The sequence below is a fragment of the Balaenoptera ricei genome, chromosome 10 (genome assembly GCF_028023285.1).
Source record: "Balaenoptera ricei isolate mBalRic1 chromosome 10, mBalRic1.hap2, whole genome shotgun sequence".
In the NCBI taxonomy this organism is placed as follows: Eukaryota; Metazoa; Chordata; class Mammalia; order Artiodactyla; family Balaenopteridae; genus Balaenoptera; species Balaenoptera ricei.
The window spans coordinates 99,498,834-99,525,948 of record NC_082648.1 but is presented as its reverse complement, the minus strand read 5'-3'; the positions used below and the strand labels follow the sequence as shown (position 1 = coordinate 99,525,948).

The 27,115-nt window shown below is 44.3% G+C and overlaps 1 protein-coding gene across 1 annotated transcript in view; it reads right to left on the bottom strand.

The window, feature by feature from the left end:
* The window catches only part of MEI1 (meiotic double-stranded break formation protein 1), a 67,088-nt gene that overhangs the window by 36,966 nt on the left and 3,007 nt on the right, over positions 1–27,115 (bottom strand). The window contains exons 2-18 of the mRNA XM_059934876.1: positions 26,665–26,788; positions 25,777–25,827; positions 23,647–23,720; positions 22,260–22,365; positions 21,531–21,734; positions 20,191–20,321; positions 19,236–19,350; positions 18,298–18,414; positions 17,211–17,310; positions 16,949–17,083; positions 12,313–12,427; positions 11,355–11,446; positions 10,413–10,554; positions 8,706–8,817; positions 5,106–5,166; positions 3,684–3,781; positions 948–1,116 (exon numbers count right to left, since the gene is read on the bottom strand). Coding sequence (XP_059790859.1) covers positions 948–1,116; positions 3,684–3,781; positions 5,106–5,166; positions 8,706–8,817; positions 10,413–10,554; positions 11,355–11,446; positions 12,313–12,427; positions 16,949–17,083; positions 17,211–17,310; positions 18,298–18,414; positions 19,236–19,350; positions 20,191–20,321; positions 21,531–21,734; positions 22,260–22,365; positions 23,647–23,720; positions 25,777–25,827; positions 26,665–26,788 — 1,946 coding nt within the window. The remainder of the gene's footprint in view (positions 1–947; positions 1,117–3,683; positions 3,782–5,105; positions 5,167–8,705; positions 8,818–10,412; positions 10,555–11,354; positions 11,447–12,312; positions 12,428–16,948; positions 17,084–17,210; positions 17,311–18,297; positions 18,415–19,235; positions 19,351–20,190; positions 20,322–21,530; positions 21,735–22,259; positions 22,366–23,646; positions 23,721–25,776; positions 25,828–26,664; positions 26,789–27,115) is intronic.

Genomic DNA, 27,115 nt, shown 5'->3' with positions numbered 1-27,115 from the left:
CATTGTATTGCCATATGACTCCTCAATTCTACACCTGGTATATACAGAAAAGGAAGAGAAAAGCAAATACTCAAACAAATACATGTATACACATATTCACAGCATTACTATTCACAATAGCCCAAAGGTGGAAACAGCCCAAATGTCCAGCCACGGATGAAGGAATAAACAAATTGTGGTGTATATATACAATGGTATATTATTCAGCCATAAAAAAAGAATAAAGTACCAATGCATGCTACAAACATTATGCTCACTGGACGAATCTTGAAAACACTATGCTAAGTGGAAGAAGCCAGGTGCAAAAGGTCACATACTGTATGATCACATCTATAGGAAATGTTCAGAATAGATAAATCCATAGAGACAGAACACAGAGTGTTGGTTGCCAGGAGCTGAGGAGAAAAAGGAATGGGTAGTGACTGCTTAATGGAGAAGAGGTTTTACTTTGGAGTGATGGAAATATTTTGGAACTAGATAGAGATGGTGGTTGCACAACACTGTGAATATATTAAACGCCACTGAATTGTTCACTTTAAAATGGTTAATTTAATTATGTAAATTTTACCTCAATAAATTATTTTTTTAAAAGCTTAACAGAAAATAGTCCTTTGATTTTAAATTTTAATAAATTGTATAGTAATTCTTAAAACCAAAGTAAGCCACTGACATTTTTTTTTGGTGCACGAACAACACCCTCAGGGATATCAAGGAATTCTCATTAGCATTTTAGGCCTCTGTCTCTAGACAGACTACCCACCTGTCTTAACCCCCTCTCCAAAACGTGAGCCCCTGAGGAATAATAAGCCATTTCTCACTTATCTCTGTGTCCCCAGTGCCCAGCACCAGGCTTGGAGAGGATGCCTCTGTAAACATTTATTGAACTGAACTTGGCTAAAGATGTAGGTTCCAGAACCAACTGTCAGCCACCAGCTCTGAGCACTGACCTGTCCTCGTGAATGTAGGCCAGGTAGAAGAGGAGCAGGATGCAGTACTGTCTCTGGCGAGTGGCTCCCTCCACATACTGGCGATCCGACAGGAAAGCAAGGCTTTCAGGGCTCCTGCTGCTTATCTGGGGCAGCCCATGCTGCAGAAGCTCAGACACTGCAGAGAGTTCTGGGGAGGGAACAAGCAGGAGAAAAATCACACAAAGGACACAGGAGAGCAGGTAATGAGCACATGAGTGTCTACTACATATAGAGTACTGCACAGGGTAGCAAGGATACACGCCGGATAAAAGGAAATCAGTCTCTTCTTCCTCTCTACCAGGAGAGACTAAAGGTAGCATGTGGAAGGACATGGATACATTGGTTCACTTGACAATGTCCACTGATTGGCTACTCTAGGCCAGGCTGTGAGACATGGGCCCTACCTCCAGTAGCTGGCAGCTGGTGGGAAAAAACAGATAATGAGACAGATAATTACAGGACATGTGATCAGTGCCATGTTCAAGCGTGGAAGAGAGAGTGACTCACGCCACCTGCAACGGGGAGGGCAAGCTCAAAGAGGAGGGAACTGTGGAGGGTGAAGAGAAAACAGGCAGAGAAAGGAGGGAAGAGACTCCCTGAGCCAGGAAGCAAGGAGTTCAGCAGCCTGGAGGCATAAGAGGAAGTTGTGTATAAGGGGCAGCAAGGAGTTCAGTGTGACTGGCCCATCAGTGAATAGATGTGGAGTGCTAGGGGTGTGGAACTGTGTGATGTAATTTGTAGCTAGATTGTGAAAGACCTTGAATGATGAGTAGAGAATTTGGATTTTATCCTGAGAGCAGATTCCTAAATTTCTTATGAAACTTCTGTTTCTTAAAAGAAAGAACATTTGAATACCAAAAGAATATGAAAGAAAAGGACCTCAGAGCTTAAATTTTGAATAAAGTCACCTTTATGGAAAATTCACTACATTACCCTTATTTTCCAAATTTCACCATAGACCAGAGAAAACTCCATCACTGTCGGACTATGCCCCACAGCCTGATGTTTGGAGACAATGGTTGAAGGCCAGGGTAGTTTAGATGTTAAGGCTTGATTTTCAGATAGATTCTCTAGCAGTTGGTGAAGACTGGTTGGAGGATGAGAGACTGAAAGCAGGGGGCCAAGTTAGAGGTCAAATGAAAGGGTCCATCCTGCCAGTGCAGTGGGCCTACGGCCAAGTGGAAGGTGAGATGGAGAATGTCCCACTGCGATGTGCTAGCAGAGTCAGGTCAGGTTTCCTAATTCTAAGCTTAGGGCTTTTTCCACCAAAGCACACTATGACCATTGCGATAATAACAAAACTAATATCCTTGAGCCTCGCACATCCATACATAAAAGAAAGAAGCAGTCTGCATGTAAGTAAGGTCGGCTGCTCTTCCTGGTGATCTGAGATATGACAAGATCTCAGGGTCTGAGGGGGCAGACATGTGGGGCCCCTCCTATTCCAACAAGAGAGGGAGCTGCCTGCAGCAGGGGCTGTTGCTGGTGAACACTACAGGCTGTTGTGATGCGGCTGCCACCATGGCAGAAGTCATCATGTCATTCTCTGTGCAGGCCAGACCACACCTGAATAGGAGGCAGAGAGCTGGACACCGAGCAGAGAGGAGTGGCTGGTACAGTGAGAGAACTAGGAGCCAAGCCGTGTTGGAAGGAATGAAAACGCTCACCTGTGCTTTTGTCTCTCTCAGCATAGTCTCTGAGAAAGACAAAGGAAAAAGAGCGGTTTGGGAAGTCGGTAGGGAGGAGACAACATCTTCATAAATGTAAAAAGAGGAAACACAGCCAGCAGCAAATGTCACCCACAAAGAAGGCACGATATTTGTTGAATGAATGAATAAAACAATGATTAAATTGTTTTATGTTATAGCAAGAGGGAGAGGTCTAGGATAGAGGAACTCCTTAGGGCAGAGAACATACCGTAATTATCACTGTATCCGCAGCTGCACTTAGGCCTCCCCTGACATGCTGCAGAAGCTCAACTAATACTCAGCAAAAGGGAAAACCTCCAGCTCTCAGCCCTGCATCTGCCGCTCCCCCTGCCTAGATGGTGCATGGGACTCCTTGACCTCACTCAGACCTCCGCCAACATGCCACCTCCTCACCTCCTCATGAAAACCCTATCTAACGTGTACCTCCTCCTTCCATCACCCCCATCCCTTCACCTAGCTTTATTTTTTTTCATAGCACCCATCCACCCCTGACATTATATCTACCTGTTTATTGTCTGCCTCTCCCACTCCATTAGAACAGGACTTTGTATCCCTATTGCCAGCTCCTTGAATAGAGTCTGGCATAGTAGATGCTCAAGAAATATTTCTTGAATGAAGGAACGAAGAAATGAAACAGGCTGTTCAAGATATTTTGAGCAAAGGTCTCTGGAGATAACAGGCAGAGAGCAAGAGGCCTGGTGTGAGGGACGATGCAGAGAAGTTGGTCACGGGGAGGAACTGGACTTGTTGAGCTTTAGGGTCCTTCTCAACCCTTAAGGTCTAAAGGTCCCAGAGGCTTGGATTCCACTGTTTTCTGATTTATTATCTCACCTCCCTAGGAAGCAGCCTACAGTTCCATCATTCCATGATTCCATGGTTCCTCTGGGTAGCTTCAAGCAAAGGTTTCTTATTACTGTACTGACTCACTACCCAGTCAATCAGCAAGGCATCCAGACTCTAAAAGACCACCACAGACCTCATGAGTGGTCAAACTACAGCATCTTACCTTCTTGGGAAGGTGGTCCTGTCTTCTCTGGAGCTGAGAGGAGGTTGATGCACATGTAGTAGAGGAAACTGGAACACACCTGGTTTAGGGCTGAGTGACTTAGTGGGAGAAGAGGAAGATAGAACAAGAGAGGACATTGCTACTTTGGCTGGGACAGTATTATCCCTGCCGTGTACTGGGGCACCACTGCTTTGTGCCAGAGCCCAATGAAATTCTAACCATGGCCCTGGTAGAGAAGGTCTGGAGGTAGCTGTGAAAAGTAAATATGGAACCTGCTGCCCACAGATGTAACTTAGGCACTTGGCCCATATAGGCATTCACTAAAACTTTCCTGAAAAAAATAAATCAAGGAGGGCTACTAAGCTCCAATTTAATAAAACATATAGGGCTTCCCTGGTGGCGCAGTGGTTAAGAATCCGCCTGCCAATGCAGGGGACACAGGTTTGAGTCCTGGTCCAGGAAGATCGCACATGCCATGGAGCAACTAAGCCCACGCGCCACAACTAGTGAAGCCCACGCACCTAGAGCCCATGCTCCGCAACAAGAGAAGCCACCGCATGAGAAGCCCGCGCACCGTAACGAAGAGTAGCCCCCACTCGCTGCAACTAGAGAAAGCCCGTGCGCAGCAACGAAGACCCAACGCAGCCAAACATAAAATAAATAAATTTATTTAAAAAATAAAATAAAATAAAATAAAACATATAAACAAAAAAGTCCTCCTGGGTCAGGAAAGGGCTGAGGAGTACTAGAAAAAGAGGAAGCTGTTGAATCCAAAATGGGTAGCTGAGGAGAACTACAAACATCTAAAATTGTGACTTTGAATCCAGGTGGATCCCTGTATTCCCTCCTGAATGTCGGTGTTCTATTCGGAGATATGGAAGGAGAGCTAGACACTGCACTGAGGTCACCTTGAGGACTGCAGGCAGTAACAAGTGGAATCTGCTGAGTAAATGCAGAGACAGGTGGCAAATCAAAAATGGGAAGGCACGGAAGGCTGTCCTAGAAACCTGAAGAGACAGACTGAGGCAGCAACCTCTCTACTTTGAACAAGAGAGTCTCTCCTCTGGAATTGTTGGGCTGGCAGCAACTAGAACATGACTCTCTCTTGATGGACACAGCATCGATTACCCTGTGAGGGCCTTGGTTTCCTTGTTTGTAAAATGAGGGGTTAGACAAATGATCTCTAAGAGCCCTTCCAGTTTTGATGTTACAGGTGCCCATCCAAGTATCACATGGAATGAAAGTCTCATCAGAACCAGACAAGTAAAAGCTACAGAAGCCCATCCAGCTCGTACCATCAGCTTCTGAGCAATTCCCACACTGTGTCAATCCCCCCCAAGGTCCTATGACTAAACCACACCAATCAGAAATTTCCACTTGTCCAGTCAAGAAAGACACTTGTCCCCTTGGGACCATACATACCTCAGGCCGCTGCAGAACCTGGCCTTCAGTTCCAGGGTCAGCTGTATGAAGGATGAGGCAGCTTGGGAGAATTGAGAAGAAAGCAGAGAGCAATTTAAACTAGACTTGTTACAGAAACTCCCAAGTCTGGGTGGTACTAGTTCTGGAGTCACACAGACCCGGGTTTGAAATGTGCTCCATCACTATCTAGAAATGTGACTCTGGAACACTTATTTAACTTCTCTGAGACTCAGTTTTGATATCTATACCTCGAAGGTTGTTGTGAAACTAAGTAAAATAAATGAATATAGAAGATCTAACAAATACTTAGCTCAGAGTAGGTACTGAATAAAAGTCCATCTTCCTTTCTGATGAACAGTCTGCATTAGCCGGTGACCCTGGCCCAGGTCCCTGCACTGCCTGACTCTCCTAGTCTCCCCGCTCCCACCCCGCCCTGCCATGCAGCTCTCTGTCAAAACTGACCTCTGTCCTGTCCATCCTTGGTCCCTGTAAAAGCAGGATTCTTGACAAGAGCTCCCACTACACCAGCTCCAGGGCTGGGGATAATCTTATTCTATCGCAGGGCTTCTGGTAGGGAATTAATCCCTCAGAGTTTCATAGCAACTTTCCAGGACAGCAGTTTAACCCATGGCTCCCTCAGCAGGGGAACGCCCAGTTTGCCTGCTGGAAGGGTTCCTCGTGGTGCAGACTCTCAGGGATCCAGAGTTTCTCCACCCCCGACTTCAGGTCTCTGCCCCCTCTTGGCTGGCAGTGCCTGCTTCCCTCTTTTCTCTTGCTGTTTGGGCCCTCACCCTGTTCTACCTGGCTTCAGGCTACATAGATCTCCCTGTAATCACACTTTCTCTACATGCCTTGCTCTGTACCACTGCCCCGCCGGAGATCTACACTTCTGAAGCTGCACCCATTCAGCACCCCAAGACTGGATTCTCTTGGCTCTTCAAGTATGGCAAGCAGAAAGAGCAGATGAAGGGAAGGAAAGGAGTATATGTCAGTTGTCACAATGACTAAGAGGTACACTCATTCAGGAAATCTACATATGTTGTCTCATTTCACTCCCATTATTATCACCATGTTCTAGTTGAGGACATTGCAGATAAGAAAATTAATTTGCCCAATGTCAATAAACAAGGGATGGTTATTGCACAACCCATATGTGCTAATCACAAAGGTCCTACTTTTTCCCCTCTTCCACACAGCCTCCTACCCTCTCCTAGAAGTTCCTCCCACTTCCTACATGGAATAGCTTCCTAAGGGTTTCCTGTACTCTGTTCTTTTCCTAGAGAGAACAAAGATACCTCTGAAAAGCGACAAGGGACCTCTCCAGGATGACCCAGACCATCAATCAGAAACTCCCTCAAAATCCCACATCAAATATACAGACAACTGCAAAAGGTATGCCCCTCAACTCCCCAGCCCTGGATCCTGGCCCCTCTCCTTTCCAAGGACCTTGCTCTGCTGAGTACCCCTGGATCTCTCTACTGCTCCTTCATATACCCTGCTAACAGAATAAGTGTTTCCAGTCTTAGGGGGTAGTAAAATCCTTCCTAACTCCATGTCCCCTTCCAATTACAGCCCCAGTTCTCACCTCCCCCCTTACACCAAACTTACGGAAAGATATGCCTATTTTGTCTTTACTGCCTCACCTTGCACTCACTCTTCAACTCATTACAGTCTGGCTTACACCCCAACCACTCACGGCAACTGCTCTGGCCAAGGTCACCAACAGCCTACATGATGCCAAGTCCAATGTACATTTTTCAGTCCTTGTCTTACTTGACCTCTGGGATGCATCTGACACTCATGACCACTCCCTCATCTACAAAACTCTCTTCACTTGGCTTCCCTAATGTCATCCCCTTCTGGGTTTCTTCCTACCTCTCCAACCATTCCTTACCAGTGGACTTTGGAGTAATCTGTTGCTCCTGACCACTAAATATTATACTTTATTTTGTCTTGGTCCTTTGATCATCTCATTTTACACACTCACCATGAGGAATCTCACCTGCTCCCCACTAGAGACTCAGCCCCACAAGGACAGGGGTCTGTTTTGCTCACTGCTACATCCTCTGCCCTAGGACAGTGCCTTTCATGTAGTAGGTACCCAATAAATGTTTGTTGAATGATTGAAAGGCTGGATGCTGAAAACTTCTATATTTATTGTAAAGAAAAAATGCTGCCTGCTATTCCAATTCTACAAGGATCAAGCCATTAGCCAATGCAGTTGCTCAGCCCACCAACAGTGTGCCCTGAGAGGAAGTCAGGATGGGGAAAAACAGGAAACATTCTGTGCTTTGGATATACTGGCCCCTAGATAGTTAAGATGGCTATCTAAGGAAAAGTTTCAAATGACCCCAGATTCTTGCATCTTCCCATACACAAAAAAAGGCACTAAAATCATTAACTTGAGATGTCCGTTTTTTGTGACTAGCAGTAATCTTTTTATGATTGACTACATGTTTTCCAAGCAAAAAAGTTCATATATAGTGTGGCTTCTCGCTTACCTCTTTGGAGCAGTTCCTCAGAGCTATCTGAGAGGCTGTCTCCCGGGCTATAGTCCTCAGCAAGGTCCCCAAATAAAACGTAACTTACAACTCTTACATTGTGCGTTTTTCTTTCAAGTGACACTATATTTAAGACCAGATGTTTCCCATGACCTCAGACATAGTCAATTACCTACCAAAAAGCTCCACTGGGACATCTCACAGGCATCTCAGAGGTACCCTGATCCAAACTGATCACACCCTCTACTGCCTTCCCAAACCAGATCCTCCTCTAGGGAGCCTCCACTCAATAAAAAACACCACCACCCACCTAGACGGCAGCCAGAAGCCAAGGCATTACCCTAAACTATTCCCTCTCCCTCATGCCCTACATCCAATCATTCCACCACAGCCCACCCCCCCACACACACACATACTACCTTAGTTCCTAACACCAACCTGAGTTAATGCAAGAGGCTGAACTTCTTGCCTCCAATCTTGCCTCCCTCTAACTCATGGTCCACACTGTTCCAAGAAGGATCTTTCTGAAACAGCAATCTGAGCCTGTCACTTTCCTTCTTTAAGACTCAATGCTCCCAAGATAAAGTCCAAATTCCCAACATGGTCAACAAGGCCCTGCATGACTGAACCCTGGCTACCTCCCCATGGCAGACTTCCCACTGCATGCTATGTGACAGGAATAAAGGAAAAGACAGTAAATGATCATGATAAGGGGCAGGCATAGCATAAAGATGAAGAAAGCAGGCTCTAGAGCCAGATTAGATTCCCTGAGTTTGAATCCTGGGGGAATTCAAATCCTGCGGGAATCTGAGGGAATGTGGAGTATGAGAGTAATTAGCGGAAGAAGGTCTGTTGTGGGCTCTGAACTGGAACCTTCTTCACATTCTCAGAGAAGTATCAATTAATTTGAGAACTGCCTTTAAGGACTTTTGATTGATGGATGATATACCCTTCCACTCAACACTAGTCAGAGTGTGGATGTTGATTCTGAATGAATACATAAGCCTCCCATCCACAGGTTATGCACTCTTTAAGTACCCTGAGCAGCTGCCTAAGGTGCCTGCCTCCCTCCCAACTTCCACACTTGCCTGCTGCCTACCAAGCTTCTTGGAGAATTTCTCCTTCATGTGGGGGACGATGACAAAAAGGCTGTGCAGAACTGAGAGGAAAACCTCCATCAAGGCTGGATGAGTGGCCTGTTCCGAGTACCTCTGCAAAGAACCAAGAGGGAGAGCACAGTCTTCCAGGACTGAGCCTCTGAAGAAGAAAGAACGTCAGCAAAAATTGCATCATCTAGCAATGGGAGACTAAATTCTTTCATTTCAAGGGCACAAAAAACGCTAGGGGACCTGAAGTCACAAGCCTGCATCCAAGGCTTACATCTTCTGCCACTTAATAAATTGTTCAAGATTCGTTACCTCTCCGGGCCTCTACCAAAGAGTAAAACAGAAATAACAAGTCTTACTTCCCAGAAACAAATGATATCTCATGTGTAAAAGGCACTTTCTAAACTGTAATGCAGAGTGACGCTCATGCTTCTAACATATAATAATTTAGTTTACAAACTTCCTTCACGTTTATTTTTCATGTGATCATTGAACAGAATCATGAGGCAGCCAGATATGGTAGACAGAGCTCTGGATTAAGAGTAGAGAAACTTGAGTTCTATTTCAAGCTCTGTACGAAGTCGCTGTGTGCCCTTGGGTCAGTCACCCCCTCCCCTCTCGCTGTTTCAGTTCCCTGTGTGTAAATAGGCAGGGCCTCAGGGACATGGTTCTTACAGATACTTTTCATTTGGTTTTCAAACCAAGTTTTTTTCCACTAGAAAAGTAATACAAGCGCATTAAAGAAAATGTGTAAAATACAGAAAAGTAGAAAGCAAGAATAATACAATAATTCTATGATCTAGTTCTAGATCTAGCTCTAACGCTTCATAAATCTCAGAGGAAGGCAGAGCAGATGAGGAAGGGTTACTGTTAGTGTGTGCCAATCAGGGCTGCAACCCCTGGCTCCTGAGAGTTACCCACCTGAAGACCCTGGCATGCTGCCTCAGAGGCTTCTTCAAGGAAAAGAGGCTCTCTCCTGTCAGAACCAGAGGATGCTCCCCTGCTGCCACCTACTGTTCCCAGTGGGTATTTTGGAGGTGTCCTTTCCCAACTAACAGTGGCTCCTCACAGGCTCACAGGATGTCCAAACCTCAAAGAGGACGAGACTCACCCAAGATCATCTGCACAGTCAATAGCTCTGGACCCCGCTCTTCCTACTATCTCCATCTCAAGTCAGCTCAAACCCAGGGCTCTCTTCAGGTCTCTCACCTGTCATTTTACAGAACTCACATATGTGCTCCTTAGTGAAGCCTAGATCAGACACTGACTGCTACTCTTTGCTAAGCAGAAAAACACATAGGTTCAAACCTCAGCACTGTCATATACTTGCTTTACAACCATAGAAAAATGACAACCTCATCTTTAAATTGGGGGAAATGATAGGACCTATTTCACAGGGTCACTGGGAGGGTTAAATTATGAATATAAGGCATTTATCACTTCATAAACATTACCTATTTATTATTTTATTATTACTGCTTTCTACTTTTTAAGAGGCATCTATTAATCTATTATTTACAACAAAGCACTGTACTGTGATTTTAAAACCAAAGGAAAAGTGGCTGCAAGAACAACACTGCTACGACTCTCAGAAGGTCCAGTTGAGTAGTCGAGTCGCTGTCTTGTGCCTCTCAGCCTGGCTTGCTCTCACATTCTTCTCCTCCCCAAGCTTCATGCTGTCCAAGGCTCAGAAAACCCACCATCACCATGGGGATACACAAGGAGTCACAGGCACTGAGAAGAAATTCTGAGAAGGCCTCCAAGGTGTCTTCTTTCTCAGCACTGGGAGCTGTGAATGGATTCTCCTGGGCCGAAGGCTCGTTCTGGAATTCCACAGCCAACCTGAGAAATCAATGTGTGGGTATATCTACAACTACCTATGCAACATAAAGGTTAGAAGCATCCTCCTAGAGGGACACCTGAGCTCAGGGCTCAGGGAAAGTATCCCTAAAAGCAGATCTGGAGAAAATTCCAGAGGCCTCAGTGAGGGAGAACCTGGTCTTTGGTCACCTCTTCAGCTTCGTGCTCCCTACCCTCTCTCCCATAACACATGACTCATCCACCCTACTACATGTATTTCCCTGAACATACCATGCTGTTTGCTGTTTCACATCTCTTTGCCTTTACATATGCTGCTCTCTCTACTTGGAATGCCTTCCCCAGATTTGTGACAATGTAATGAATGCCACACATATAAACAAAACTGTCTCTTCCCCAAGAGACTGAGCTCCTTGTGGGTAGAAGCTAATCTGACTTACCTTTCTACTCCCACTATCTAGCACCAGGCCTGGCACACAGTAGATACAACAAATATTTGTTAATGTGAACTGAATTAATCCAACAAGCATTCAGTGAACACCTATAGCACTAGGTTACTTGGGAAGAGGAACAAAGCTGAGTGAGATACAACCTCATTGCACGGTAACAAAAACTTCGCCAGGAGGGAATCTTTAGAAACCTCCTCCACATACCCATTCCACACCCCACACGCATCCCCAACCTCCATCCCAGCCAAAGTCCTCTCACTACACAGCAAAGCATCAGAAATCAAGTGTTGCTTCTAGAGCTTCATCCTTTGTCCGATTCCTTTCTACACCCACCCTCCATACTACTACTTCATCAGACCATAGAGGGCCCCTCACCTGCAGGCATTTCTAAATCCCTCCAGAGTGCTCAGGAGGAACCTTCCTCTTCGAAGAATGGCCTTCTCTGAATCTCTACTGGAGGCATGGCCCTGAGGTGAGAAGGAAAGAGGGTAACCTATTGGTCAAGTACCTACTCCGTGTTCTGGTCTTTGCTTAGAGGACTACAGACTTCTTCCTCTCACACTGGAGTCTGGCATTCCCATACACCTAACACTTTCCAGGGGATCTTAGGTACATCCTCACAAATCCAGCCATCTAATAGCTCCTTTAAAAAATGGTAGAAGAGGAAACCTTAACCACTTGTCTCCCTGTGAAGCACAGGACTGGTTCTTGTTCTATTATTTGCAGAAAACTGTCACAGGCTAGTGGACAATAGCCTAACTGGCTATAATGCCCATATTATTGCTCCAAAACACACAAAAATCCCCACCGCATCAGGCATGAAGAGCTTAGTTTCCAAAGTTAATCCTGAAAGACATAATCAGCACTCACATTAATAGTATTTCTTCTGATATTTTAAGTCCATGGACCATTAAAAGCCAACAATTATGACACACTGCACATTGGTCAGATTCTTTCTAAGATTATAGCGAATCCAGCCTTAAATAATTTTGTGAGCATGTTTACCATACCTGCTTGGATGATATAAAAGACAAAGTGTGTAGGAGGCTTGGGTACAAACACCCTGGGATTTACTATCCAAACTCAGGTCCTTGCTAGTTTTGGACCTGAGAGAAAAACTATTTAACCCCTGCGATTTCAGTGTCATAATGAGGATAACAATTATTAAGCCCCACAGTTCTGCAGTTAGGAAAAAAAATAACATCTCACTGTAGGTGTGTGTGCATGAGAAAAACCTATAAAGTGGCATATAAAGGTAATGCAATGTACTAATTATCTTCCGAAAACACATTACAGCATGATCTCCAGAAGAAGCAGGCTGCAGGGCACTGACCAGGGGCCTCCAGTTCAGCGGGGTCTGGGAAAAATCTGCACACCGGCTCAGCATGGCTTTGAGCAAGGCCTGTAGCTCCTTGTACAGCACAGGTAGAGCACTCTGATGGTCCTTCCTGCACCCAGAGAGACAAAGGTAGGCCTATGGTGAGGTAAGCGTACTCCAAGGTACCCTCAGGTTCTCAGGCAATGGGGGACAGGTGGTAGATCAGAACACGGGTCCAGGATCTGATATGATAAAAACCCTTGCTCCAACACTTATCTGCTGCATGACTTCGTGCACATTCTTCATCCTCTCTAGCCCTCAGTTTCCTCATCTAGTCAATGAAAGTTAATAGTACTCTCCTCATAGAATTATTCTAAGGATCAAATTGGATAATGTATGCTAAGCACTCAGCACGATGTTTGCCAGATAGTAAGTCCTTATAAATGACAGCTAAGACTATTATTATTGTTATTAAAGATACAGAAGCTTTTCTCACTGAGAAGGGCCTCCCAGTTAAAAAAGTACTATCTAGAACAGAAGGTGGTCACTGTTCTCAAATAAGTGATAAGCTATCTTGGGGACGAGAGATCAAATTTGCTTTCTGTTTCCTTGATGAGGAAAATCAGGATCAATAGGTAAACGTTATCAAGGACCCAGATCTTATTTAAGGAATATAAGGAAGAACTTTCTAAGAGTCAAAACTCTATAAAGGGGGCTTCCCTGGTGGCACAGTGGTTAAGAATTCGCCTGCCAATGCAGGGGACACGGGTTCGAGCCCTGGTCCGGGAAGATCCCACATGCCGCGGAGCAACTAAGCCTGTGCGCCACAACTAGTGAGCCTGCGCTCTAGAGCCTGCGAGCCACAACTACTGAAGCCCGCACTCCTAGAGCCGGTGCTCCACAACAAGAGAAGCCACCGCAATGAGAAGCCCGCGCACTGCAACGAAGAGTAACCCCCACTTGTCGCAACTAGAGAAAGCCCACGCACAGCAACAAAGACCCAACGCAGCCAAAAATAAATAAAATAAATATTTAAAAAAGAAGAATGGGGCTTCCCTGGTGGCGCAGTGGTTGAGAATCCGCCTGCCAATGCAGGGGACACGGGTTCGAGCCCTGGTCTGGGAAGATCCCACATGGCGCAGAGCAACTGGGGCCGTGAGCCACAACTACTGAGCCTGCGCGTCTGGAGCCTGTGCTCCGCAACAAGAGAGGCCGCGATAACAAGAGGCCCGCGCACCGCGATGAAGAGTGGCCCCCGCTTGCCACAACTAGAGAAAGCCCTCGCACAGAAACGAAGACCCAACACAGCCATAAATAAATAAATAAATAAATAAATAAATAAATAAATAAATAAATAATAAAATTAAAAAAAAAAAAAGAAGAATGAAATAATGCCATTTGTAGCAGCATGGGTAGACCTGGAGATTATCATACTAAGTGAAGTAAGTCAGACAGAGAAAAACAAATCTCATATGATATCGCTTATATGTGGAATCTAAAAAAAAAATGACACAAATGAACTTATTTACAAAACAGAAAAACAGACTCACAGAGAACAATCTTATGGTTACCAGGGGGAAGGGTGGGGGGAGGGATAGATTGGGAATTTGGGATTGACATGTGAACACTGAGAGCAATCTGCTGGGCCTTCTAACAGGCACTCCGTTAATTGTATATAGTGAAGGCTTGATTTCCCCTTTCCCTCTTCATTTCTGGAAGCTCTAACTTTCTATCCTACATTGATTGTCAAGCCCTGGTTCTGCCATCTTTAAATTCTTTCAACAGTTCTCACTCTTCATTCCTCCTTCTGGTTGTGCTTCCCAGAGATCCTCTGAACCACTCCACCTCAGAGGGACCACCTCAGTAAAAATTCTGAAAAATTAAAGTCAAAAGTAAAATTATCTAAGGATTAATAACCAGCCCCCTCCCCACAGCTCTCCACAATTCTGACCCAACCAGCTTTCTGGCTTCTTCATGTACTACTCCCCTTCACACAACCTGCTGGCCAGACTGGCTACCATACCCTTAGTAATCCCTAAATTGTCCTACCTACATGTTTTGGCCAACCCGGTCCTTCCACAAATCTAGATCTCTCTCATCCCTCAGAGCACAGCTCAAATACTACCTCCTGCCTGAAAGGTGCTAAAGGGGCTACCAGTCCCCCATAACACTGACCTCCTGGGAGATTTCCAGCTCTGCATGGGAACTTCTGACTGACTCTGGCTCTTACTCTATGCCTTTGTTACCCTGTTGGTTTACTCATCTCACCCTTGTTGGGATTCATGCCCCAGATTTAGAGATTCAAATCCAGGAAAGGCCAAAAGGGGAAAAGAGACAAACTGATGCCATTATAATGTAAATGCTATTCTTTTCTTCAATTTTTAGAAGCAACCTAGAGTCAAGTGACAAAGACTTAAATATAGTTACAGAAGAGACTATAAATGTTAACAAACTTTACAATATAAAGTTAAAGGTATAGGGACTTCCCTGGTGGCGAAGTGGTTAAGAATCCACCTGCCAATGCAGGGGACACGGGGTTCGAGCCCTGGTCCGGGAAGATCCCACGTGCCTCAGAGCAACTAAGCCCGTGCACCACAACTACTGAGCCTGCGCTCTAGAGCCCGCAAGCCACAACTACTGAGTCCATGTGCCACAACTACTGAGCCCACATGCCACAACCACTGAAGCCCACGCACCTAAAGCCCATGCTCTGCAACAAGAGAAACCACCGCCACGAGAAGCCTGCGCACTGCAACTAGAGAAAGCCCGTGCGCAGCGACGAAGACCCAACGCAGCCAAAAATAAATAAATAAATTTATAAAATTTTAAAAACTTATAAAATAAAATAAAGTCCCCAGTGGACATTTCACTCCCCAGATCTTCCTTTTAAAATAAATAAATAAATAAAATTAAAGGTACAGCTGACATTGAGAAGTAGACGGTAAGGAGGAGAAGGCAAAGAAAGAGCTGGGGTGCTAATATACTCAGCTAACCAAGTAGGGCATCAAGAGATACTGCTTCAAGTTGAGGGAACAAGAAACACAAGTTTTAAGTATATTATTTAAAAGTTTGAAAACATAACATAAATTAACATAAGATAGTAACTAGCAAAAATGCCAAGGAAGTGTAGAGAAGACAAAATAATGTGACCTAAGTCTTGTTTTTCTTATTGGCAAGTCAGTGAATGATGTTCTAAATTGACAATAAAGAAATAGCATTACAAGCATATTGTTTAGATTTAGGGAGATAAATCACCAGAACTAAAACCAAAATGAGTTAAAATTAGTCTCCTTTAGGAAGTGGGGACAGGGGGCTGTTCCTTTTCATTATAAACCTTGTGCGTATTTTATTTTTTATCGCTTAAATATATTATTTTGTTAGATTTTTAAAAGGGAGGATGTGGAAACAAAGTAAAATTTTCTATATAAATAAATATGGGTTTCCTCCATTAGTTTTTTCAAGATATCAAGCATCTTACTAAGGAATGATTTCCCATAATGACCCTAGGATCGCTTAGTCTCACCATCCATTTTAACATCATTCATATACAGAGTATCTATTAGGAGTGAGGCATACAGCAGTGAAAAAAATGACATGGTCCCTTATCTCTTGGAGATTATCTTATATAGTGGAGGAGACACAGAACAAATGAATAAATAAGAACTGTCAAGTGTCTGGTAGGTGCTGTAATAGCCAAATGGGTCAGTTAGGGAAGGACACTCTGAATGAGACCTGAATGATGGGAAGAGGCCAGTCATGCAAAGATTTAAGGGAAGAGTATTTTAGGCAGAAGGAAAAATTAGTAGAAAGGAAGTGGGGGCAAGGTCTGGACTAAAACAAATGACTGAGTTTTAAAAAGTTCCATCCACAAAATAAATACAGAATAAAATCCTATTTAAAAAAACATGCAGGGCTTCCCTGGTGGCGCAGTGGTTAAGAATCCACCTGCCAATGCAGGGGACATGGGTTTGAGCCCTGGTCCGGGAAGATCCCACATACCGCGGAGCAACTAAGCCCGTGCGCCACAACTACTGAGCCTGTGCTCTAGAGCCCGTGAGCCACAACTACTGAGCCCGTGTGCTGCAACTACTGAAGCCCACGCACCTAGAGCCCGTGCTCCGCAGCAAGAGAAGCCACCGCAATGAGAAGCCCGCGCACCGCAAGGAAGAGTAGCCCCGCTCACTGCAACTAGAGAAAGCCCACATGCAGCAACGAAGACCCAACGCAGCCAAAAATAAATAAAATAAATAAATTTAAAAAAAAAAAAAAAAAAAAAAAAACATGCAGAGAATTGGAAAGAACTCTTCCAAATTAAAAATATGAAAGCAGAAATAAAACACTCAATAGTAGGGTTGAAGATAAAGTCAAGAAAATCTCCTGGAAACTAGTACATAATGACAAAAAGATAAAAAACTGTCAGACAAAGAAAAGAAAGAAACAAAACAAAGAAAATCAGGTGACCAATCCAGGATGCCCAACATCCAAATGGCAGTCCCAGGAAGACAGAACAGAGTAAATAGAGCAGCGGAAGAAATAATTCAATGAAATTTCCCTGACCTAAAGGACAAGTATCCCCTGGAAGCTGCTCTGGCCTTGACAGGCCCTCGGGTACATGCAGGGGTGGAAAGTTCAGCCTGTCTGGGTCTCTCACCTCAGAAAGGCAGAAATGGCCTTCACTGCCTCAGCAGCCACCTCTAGCACAGGGCTGTTCACTGCCTCTTGGAGGGCACGGCCAGCATCTCTGCACATGGCTGAGCTTGTGAACAGCCTGATCTCCTCTGGCTGCCTGAGAAATTGTAAATGAGAAATGAGTGTGTGAACTCCTATCACTGACCCCACCAGGAATAAATACCTCACTTCTTTCCTTCTCCAGTCTGTCCCCTACAGGCCTGACGCTCCACTACTTTGCTCACCGAGTCAGGATCTGAGCAAAGAGCAGCAGGCCCTGCTTGTGCAGCTCGGTGTTGTTCATCCTCAGGATTCCCTGTAGGCTCCTCACCACTGACTCGATCCCTACCACAAAATGACATGGCAGAGGCCAGGGATCAGGGCTTGCTGGTTTCTTTACTGCCTTCCAGGAGAGATGAGAGGCTCTGGACAGCACATATTTGCTAGCAGCCCTCATGGAGCAGTCCTGACAAGTTGAACTGATGGGACGGGACTGTGAGATCTTTGAAGGCAGGCCCTTATCTGATTCATCTCTATCTCCCCAAACCCAGCACAACCCATAGCACGACCCTGGCATTCAAGGTATTTAGTCAATACCTACTGGCTGAGCTTCACCTTCTCTACTACACACACTCCTATTTCTCCTCAAAGAATCAGGTAGGACATCCACTCCTCCAGGAAGCCTTCCCTGGTCCACTCAGGCAGAGCTATGGGCCTCCCCTGAGCTCCTACACGTCTTGTACTTCCCCTCTAGCACAGTCCTAATAAGCTTGTTTATATCTCCCTCCCCTTCCAGAGGACAGGGACCACATTATATGTATCTCTAAATCTCTAGGTCCCAGCCTGGTGCCTGGCATAGAATAAGAACACAGAATATAAAATGAATAACTAAATGTGCCCAGTCTAAAAATCTAGATGTGATATAAAAAGTCCCAGACAAGGAAGGTATCACCAGGAAAGAAGAAGGGACAGTTTCAAAAAACTTTGAAAGGATAAATCAGCAAAACTTCAAGACTAACTAGATGGACAGATATCTGGGGCGCAGGAAAAGACTGAATCCAAGGCTGAGTAAAGTTGCTCTGAAGGTGCAACAGGAATTCATTTAGTGGCCCTTCTCTTGCTAAACGTATATACTGCCAATCAATGAAGAGCAGAACTGTGTGGATATCACTGCTTGCATGTGGAGTCTGGTAATGAGTTTGGGCTGATGGAAATGACCAGACCAGCACCCCCCTCCAAGGTGTAGGCCGGCCCCCCGTCACTGCTGTTGCCACCTAACTTAAAAGTGCTGTCCACCTGAGCCAGAGCTAGTACAGGACCCACAATACCAACCGTACACCGTGTGGCACTTGGAAAAGAAGAGTGGCTCTTCTGCCAGAAGTATCAAGCAGTTGTAGCTGGACCAGACAAGCACTTCACTGGAAGAGGAAAGATGCTCAAAGAGGAACTCTGGCCAGGGAGAGAGGGAGAAAACAATCAATGACAACTGTGTAATCATGATCCCTTAACTAATGCTAGGGCCTTGGATTTATTCAGCATCTCACACCTGTCACTTCATCTGTTCACACACCCTCTTGATGAGACATGATCATTCATTCACAGATAAACCTGGAAAATGCCCTCAGACTTATGGTCTAACCTTATCTTTTTAATAGATGGGGAAACTGAGACCTAGAGAGAAACAGTTGGTGGTAGAGGCAGGACTGGAGCTCAGGTCCCCTAATTCTCAGGATGGGCAGCAGCATGATACAGAGAAAAGAGGTTTTAGAGCCAGACAGCCTTGATTTTGTATCCCTTCTCTGCCAATGCCAAGTCTTGTTGATTTAAACCAGTTATTTCCCTTCCCTAGTTCAATTTCCTTATTCATAAAATAGCAAAGATGAGGACCTAAATGTGGCAACATTTGCAATGCACCTCAGAGCATATTTCCTGGCTCATAACAAACCTTCAAGACACATTAGTTCCTTTTGCCTCTCGGGTCCACAGATCTTTCCACCACCCCACACTAGGTGTTTATTCCTAGATGGTCAAATTAGTGACAAAGTTCAGTAACAAACTGCTCAAGGTCATATTAGAAATCTGTAGCAAGAGGATTCAGACTTCATGAGGCCTACTTCCTAGAGTCTGTCATACACAATGAACATGCCACCAACCATCCCTCCAGTATGCGTATCAAAGAATCCCCAACAAGACTGCTGCTGCTGCTACTCAAGGGTCTCCAGTCACAACTCTGGGGTCCTCAGAGGAGAAAGTTAGAAGGGGCCTCCTACCTGGGATGTCAGCATGGATGAAGGCTGGGGCGTGCTTCGCTGGTGAGTGCAGCAGTACTGCAGTTATACAGTGGGCACTGGCCACCTGCAGAGTCTCATCCCTGGAAAGAAGAAGCTGCAGAAACAGGCAGCAAAATGTGTCACAGTCACACCACTAACAGGACCAGAGGGAAGCAGCCTGAATGCCTCAGGGCAGGAGCCTGATTTGTCTCTGAATCCCTCACACACTACAGGTGCCAGGCATAAGGATGGTGCTCAGGGAGAGCAGTTATAGATTATGGAAAGGAGTCTCTGTCAACAGCAGCAGGAGAGAAACAGAACAAAAGAACACAATGGCACTCAAAGAACACTAACATCGCCCCCAAGAAGGGCTCAGGCCTTCACTGACAAAAGTACTTTCACAGCCCTCATCTGGTTTTGATGTTTCAACAAGCCTGGGACATAACAAGGGAAGGTTCTACTATGAGCCTTGCTTCAAAGAATGTACAGAAAAGAGTTAACATTGCAGGCCTGAGACTGTTATCCTTAGAAAGTCCTGCCTGCAAGGTTGGCCACTCACTCGGTTTGGGAAGTTGAATTTCAGGAGGGTTCCCAACCCTCCAAGAACTGGTAAAAGTGGCTCACTGTGACTAAACAATTTGCACAAGCAATGCAGTTTATGCTGAACCCACTCCTACTTTCTTTCTGGGAATCTAGAATTTTGGTATGTGCTAGGCAGAGGGTGCCTCTATAACCAGCCAGCTCCCAATTAAAACCTTGGGCACAGGTTTTAACTTATCCTTTCATGACTGAAAGAAAACCAACTTTGAGCTTTCTAATGGCATATTGTTTTGGCCAGTAAGAAAATACTTAGGAAATCCTGGATAGAAGGAGTGGTGGATAAGGAAAAAGGCCCAGGAAGCATTCAGGTTCTCTTGTTATTGAACCCAGAGACCACGAATCACAAGACAACTACCTTTTTGAGCACCAAAGGCAGTGAGGTCTCTCCTGGTGGCCCCTCAACACTCTCAGTACTTTCCACCAGCACAGATTTGTTCATGATCATGGACACAAAGAGGTCATACTTCAGCAGCTGCCTCAGCAAACCTAGAAAACAAAGGGGTTGGGAAGTGAGGCAAGAGGAGCATAGGCACCAGAATACACCCAAGGCAGCTACTCCGACATCCCCTAGAAACTTCTTCATGTCTCCATAGATATTCCTAAGTATTTTATTCTTTTTAATGCTATTGTAAATGGGACTGTTTTCTTAGTTTCTTTTTCATATTGTTTGTTGCTAGTGTATAGAAACACAAGTGATTTTGTATCCTACAATTTTACTGAATTCATTTATTAGTTTAAACAGTTTTTAGTGTAGTCTTTAGGGGTTTCTATATATAAGTTAATGTCATCTGAAAACAGAGGCAATTTTACTTCTTCCTTCCTTTACTTCTGCCTCTTATTTCTTTTTCTTGCCTAATTGTTCTGGCTAGGACTTCAAGTACTATGCTGAATAGAATCCCACCTTTTTCTTTGCAATCTCCATGAAAGCACGTACCACAATGGACTCTGTCCACATCTGTCCTCCACATTGGGCTATGAACTCCCACAGATCAGAGCCTGGGTTTGATCATCTTTATGACCCCAGAGCCCAGAACAGGGCCTGTCTCAGAATGAACACTCTCTTATGTGTGGCTGAACTAGTCATAACAGAGCTCTTGGCCCAAACTGTGAAAAGAGATCATTGTTACCCACAGACTATGCTTTTCCCTGTAGCTCCTGCTCTGAAACAGGTCCTCACCCAGTCACCAATCACAGAGCCCATTTGCTCTATCCAAAATACGAAAGCTCCCTGCTCAAAAGCATTTGATAGATCTCGTTTATTTATGTAAGGAAGTAACAGGAGAGGCTGAAAGGGTACACTGAGCCTCAAATAACAAGCAGAGAAACTTGGACTTCACTCTGGAGGCCAGAGGGAGCCATAGATGATTTTCCAAATAGGAGACTGACAGGATGCAAGCTATGCAGTGTGAAGATTAATTTGGCAGCAAGTACAGGATGCACCAGGGCATGCAATAAAGACCAGAGGCAAAAAAATTGCTGTCCCACTTTTCTTCCTCTTCTCCTTCCAAAGATGACATTCTTAGGATACCACACCAACATTAGGCATCTTTCACAGTCTGTGCCTCTTATCTACCAAACCCACAGCTTCCATCCTTTGCAAAGCAGCAAACCTCCCCACCACTAGTGAGCCAATATCTCAAATCCTCAAGCAAAACCTCAAAAGCTTTCTCTTTTCTCTCCAGTCCCATGTCTTACCCAAGCAGTTGATCTTTAGCTCCTTTGTCTGGGCACCATCCATGGTGGAAAGGAAGAGAGGACACAGTTTCTCCCGGAAATGGCCCAAAAGCATCTCGGCTGCAACTGGTGAGGAGTACAGCTTCCCATAAAGGTAGCAGACAGAAGCTTGCACCCTCTCACTGGGGTATACTAAACCTCTCAACAGATGTTCCATCAGGTCACCTATTCAGAAAACAACCAAGGGGCCAGGGGAACCTCATAATGTCAACTGCTAGATGACACTCCAAACTATTGCCCTGAATGGAATAGTGATGGTAATCCCCTAAAATCCCCCACAATACATGATTTCTGGGAACTTAATCAAAAGGGAAAACCAAGGCTTAGAGAAGTTAAGTGATTTACCCTTGGATAAATACTTTGTGAGATATTTATTTGCTTTTACTGATAGAAAAAAAGTGCTTCTATATTCTAGAATTAATTCTTCCTCCCACCTGAAAGGAAGGCTCATAGTAGGTACTTAATTCTTTTGTGTTAAAAAAAAGAATTGAAGGAGCCCAAGACCAGAGTTGAGAAACACTTTTTTTTCCAATTGGCCAACATAGAGCAGATTTTGCAGACGGGGAAACTAAAGCCTAGAGAAGGAAAGTAATGACTTCCCAGATGTACACAGTGGATGGACCACCCAGATGGAAGTGTGATCAAAACAGGTGAAAGGGTAGTGGTAGCTCTTCCCCAGAGGTCACTCACTGTGCTCCATCACAAGCTTGTCTGCCAGAGCAGGGATCGCATCCACCAACTTGCCGAGGAGGGTCAGGGTGGCCAGGCTGCCTCGCATGGAGGGCATGTTACACAGCTACAGAGAGTGAACATACTCTGCTCTATAAATTAGGGTCAGGACAGATCTCCCACCAAAATTCATCTTGCCCTATCCACACCAAACCCTGTACTGCATGTGTCTCTCACCACAGTCAGTAATCAGCCTCTTTAGCTAAGTGTCTATATCCCCTATTGGACTGGGAAGCCCCAAAGGAAAGGGACTGAGTCAGATTCCTCTCAGTGTCCTCAGTACATGTTTGTTAAACTAAATTAGAATTAGCATATCTTGCCTCTTATGGAGCCAGAAACTGGGAGGTGAAATTTGGGAACATCATAAAGATGGAATTCTAGTTCATTGCAAAAAAAATTGATTATCATCATCATTATTATAGCTACTATTACTGAACATTCTATTTGTCAGGTACTATGCTTGATGCTTTACAGGCAGAGTCAATAGTACATATTTCACCTTTTCTACTGACTAGCTGTAGTACCTTAAGTAAGATTCTTAACTCTTCTGGTGGGAATTAATAATAGGACCAACTTCATAGGGTTGTTGGGAGGACTAAATGAGATGGTGCATGTAAAGTACCAACATAGTGCCTAGCATACAGAAAGTGCTCAAAATGTTAAGTGGCATAATCATAATGATAAATGTTGATATATATAATTATAAATTCAATCATATATTAACCACATGCAAGTAATTATAATGACATGATTATTTAACATTATTTCTAATTAAATGTTGCTCTTGATGGTGTTAAATGAGCATTTGTCTTCCTTTTGCAAAAAAAAAAAAAGTGACTCTGATATTATCCCTAAATCTTAAACACAATGCAGAAGCTGCTTGTTCAACTGATATCTGTGACTACACTGAAGAAAGCAGGTTAAATATACCTTTTCAGTGTTTACCTTAGATGCTGATAAAACCAAATGCCTTCAGTACAAAATAAACCAAACAAAAATACTAAGCCAAGACATAGTGAACATATTTCCTTAATAAATTCATCAAGGAAATCTGTATTATATTTAGGAGGATATAGAGAATGGCCATGGATGATTATGCCAGAAAATGGACTTCAGCACACGGAGGCAGCATTTGGGAGATTGAAAAGGGAAGGAAAGAAGCTACAAAGAGTACTGGAGCAGAAGACCCAGACCCTAGCTCTGGCTCTGCCACTGACTCAGTGACCTCAGGCAAGTCCCTTTTCCTCTCCGGATTTCAATCTCCCCATCTATCCAAAGAAGGGTTGACCCAGCTCTGACATCTGAGGATTCTGAGGGGTACTCAAGAACCAACAGCTACTTTACTGACCTCTTTGTGACACTCATCCAGCAGGCAATGAATGGTCTGCTCTAACTTCAGCTGAGTTGTAAGCTGGATAAGGACTGAGCAGACACAATAACATTACTAATCAGAAGACAACCCATGGCCCAGAGTTCACTCTTCATAGCCCTTCTAATCAAAGTCATTTGCTTGTGTTAATCGGCATTAGTCTTTTCTATCTCCCCCATTCTTCACTGTTTTTCATCAATGGTTGACAACTAGGCTATACATTAGAATCACCTAGGAAGCTTAAAAAAAGAAAAAAGAAAAAACAACTAGCACCCAAGTCCCACCCCAGACCAATTAAATCAGAATCTCTAGATAAAGAGTCTAAGCATCTGGATACTTTTTTAGTTTCCCAGGTAAGTCTACTGTGAAGCCAAGGTTGAAAACTACTATATTATTTCTACCTTTTTCCTTCCTCAGAATTTGCTACTTCATATATGAAAAAAACAGAATTATGAGTTAGTTCCTGTGCCAATAATCGGCGATAATATTATCGCTCAACCCCAAACCTGACCTTCTATACAACTGTTTGTGATGCTTCTGCTGGTGTCTTTGAGGAGGAGTAGAGAAGAGGCTGGCTCTACAAGTGTGGGGAAAGCTGCAGACTAGATTTGGCTGCTGCTGAGGGAAGGCTCTGCCACCTCCAGGGTAAAGAAGCATTCTAGGACAACACTCACAGAAACAGGAAGGCAGGAAGCAAACAGGAAACAGTGAGGAAGGAGCAAGTCCTTCTCCCTCTAGTTTTGCAATCTCCATCTAGTATCCACCACCTCACTGAAGTTCCTGGGATCTGATGAGGGTTCTGCAAGCTATGCTGGTACCAACCAGGAGCAGATGGCTTTAGAATTATAGCCCCACTCAAGAGTGGCCTTGAGGAAAATGGTGAAGGGAAATCTCCCCACCCCTGCCAGTTGTCAGACCTTCAAGGGGTACTCTGTCCACATTCTCTAGACTGAGAGATGGGCAAAAGTACATACAGGTCATATTCACTTATCTGTCACAGCTGCTAGCGGTTACAGCTGCTAACTGCGTGTCTGGATAGTCATGGACCCAGCAGCAGCCAAGCCACATCCTCTCCTCAGAGGTCTGTGTTTCACGTATGGGGTCCTTCCTCCAAACTTGTAAGTCTTAATAATTCCAACCTCTCCCTTTGTTTCCCTATCCCTAGGGGTGGAAGCTGTTTTCAAAAATTGCCACCTCGGTGAAACTCGGTTCGCTTTTGCCTTCAGTTACCTAGTCAATAATTCTTTAAAGATTTTTTCTGTTCAAATAACTTGTGTGGTTTATGTTTCGTGACTATATCCTGATACCGTTCTTGCTCTTTTGGCAAGAATCCTCTCATCCCAGGGACTTCCCTAGTGGCGCAGTGGTTGGGAGTCCGCCTGCCAATGCAGGCGACATGGGTTTGAGCCCTGGTCCAGGAAGATTCCGCATGCTGTGGAGCAACTAAGCCCGTGAGCCACGGTTACTGAGCCTGCGCGCTAGAGCCCGCGTGCCACAACTGCTGATCCCGCGTGCCTCAACTGCTGAGGCCCGCGTGCCTGGAGCCCGTGCTCTGCAACGGGAGAGGCCACCACAATGAGAAGCCTGCGTGCAGTGGCGAAGACCCAATGCAGCCAAAAATAACATAAAATGAAATGGATAAGTTTATTAAAAAAAGGAAAAAAAAAAGAAAAGAATCCTCTCATTCCAATGCTCTTGTCTTCCTTCTTCTTGAGTCCTTTATAGGTAAACCCAGGCACTTCCACAGCTTTAACCACCACCTATGTGCAGACAACTTCCAACCAACCAATATGAATGTAATAAAAACAGAGTTTTGTACATGTCTCTGTAACAGCACTCATCAGCCCTTGTTATTTACCAGACAATCTCTCTTCCAGATTGTAAACTCTTAGAGGATAGGGACCATGTCAGATACAACCCTAGTGTCTGATACAGTACTTGGCACAGAGTAGGTGCCCAAGAAAGAAATGCAGAATTAATGATTGACAATTGAATTTTCTTTATCTGTCTCTAAAATGGAACATTTCATCAAGGTCTCAAATAATCAAAGCTGCAATTCAGGCTAATATCCCCAGCTTCAAATGCTAGGTACACACACTTTTATCTTACCTTCAATACAGAGGTCTGTTATACTCCCATCCTCTACATTGCATAACAGTCCTTGGAGCAGAAGGAGGTAAGAGGGGGATGGTTAACAGATAAAAGAGAAACAAATCCAGAAAGGCACACTGAACTCTAAGACTAACAGCAGCTTTAAGCAATGTCCCAGCTAAAGTCTATCCTCAGCACCAAACCCCAGATTTTCAGTAACCCACTCTGGCTTTAAAAGGATAAAAATAGTCAGTGTGGCACAGCACAAAAACTGTGTGTTCTGGAGTCTCTAACAGACCTGGGGTAAAATTCCAGTTCTGCCAGCTGTTAGCTAAGACCTCCCTGAGCCTTGGGGATCATCCTCTCTCCCTTAAAAGACTGTCCTGGCAGTTAAAAGCCTGAAAAGCCTCCAGCAGAGAAAAGCACCCAATTTGAATTAGCTCCCTTCCTCCCTAAAAGGGCTCATTCCATAGGACATTATAATTGTATTAAAAGAAGGGACCTTTTAATCCATCTCATTTTACACATGAAGAAACTAAGGTACAGAAGAGAAGAAGTAACTCAATCAGGGTCACACTCAGATCAGCAGACTCCAGATCTGACTTCTAATCCTGTTCAAAGACCACAGAGACTGGACTTTTTGAAAGATCACACATTTCCTACATTCATCTTCACACTTTTACTAACCTCTGAGCTGTGGTAAAGCCAGTTAACATACGATGCATCGTGTATCTTAGAAAGGGGACAATTTCTTCATTATTATGACAAAACAATTTACTAGTAAGTTAAACTGTTACATCGCAAAAAGTCTAAACTGTGGTTCCAAGACCATTTCTCCAAGACCCCAAAAGCAAATGTACAAGGTATACATGCAAAATTCATGCCAAGTTTTCCTTTCAATCTCACCGAAAAGCATGTTTATGAAGTGGATACAGACTCTCTGATCCTGAGCCACCAGCTGCATGACCAGGGAGGCATGCCTCATGAGAGCATCTCGGAAGCCGGACAGCACGTGCTTCTTGCGCACCAACTTGGAGCAGAAGAAGAAAAATATTCAATAGCAACCAAGTCTCAGCCATTCTGAACCCAAACAAGTGTAATTTCCAAATATAATTACAAGATAATACTGGTAGGATCATCTAAACTATGGAGTATGAAAAAGGGCATCATTTACACACAGGAATCCATGTGTTCAAACAAAGGATTATACAAGAGCGAAGGTTCCTAATAAAGTATATTTACATAGCACTTTACTGTTCACAAATCACTCTTTTGTCGAATAGCTCATTTAAGCCTAATGAGTTGGTAAAGCAAGCAAAAACAGATATTATTATCGCCATTTTGGAGATGAGAAAAC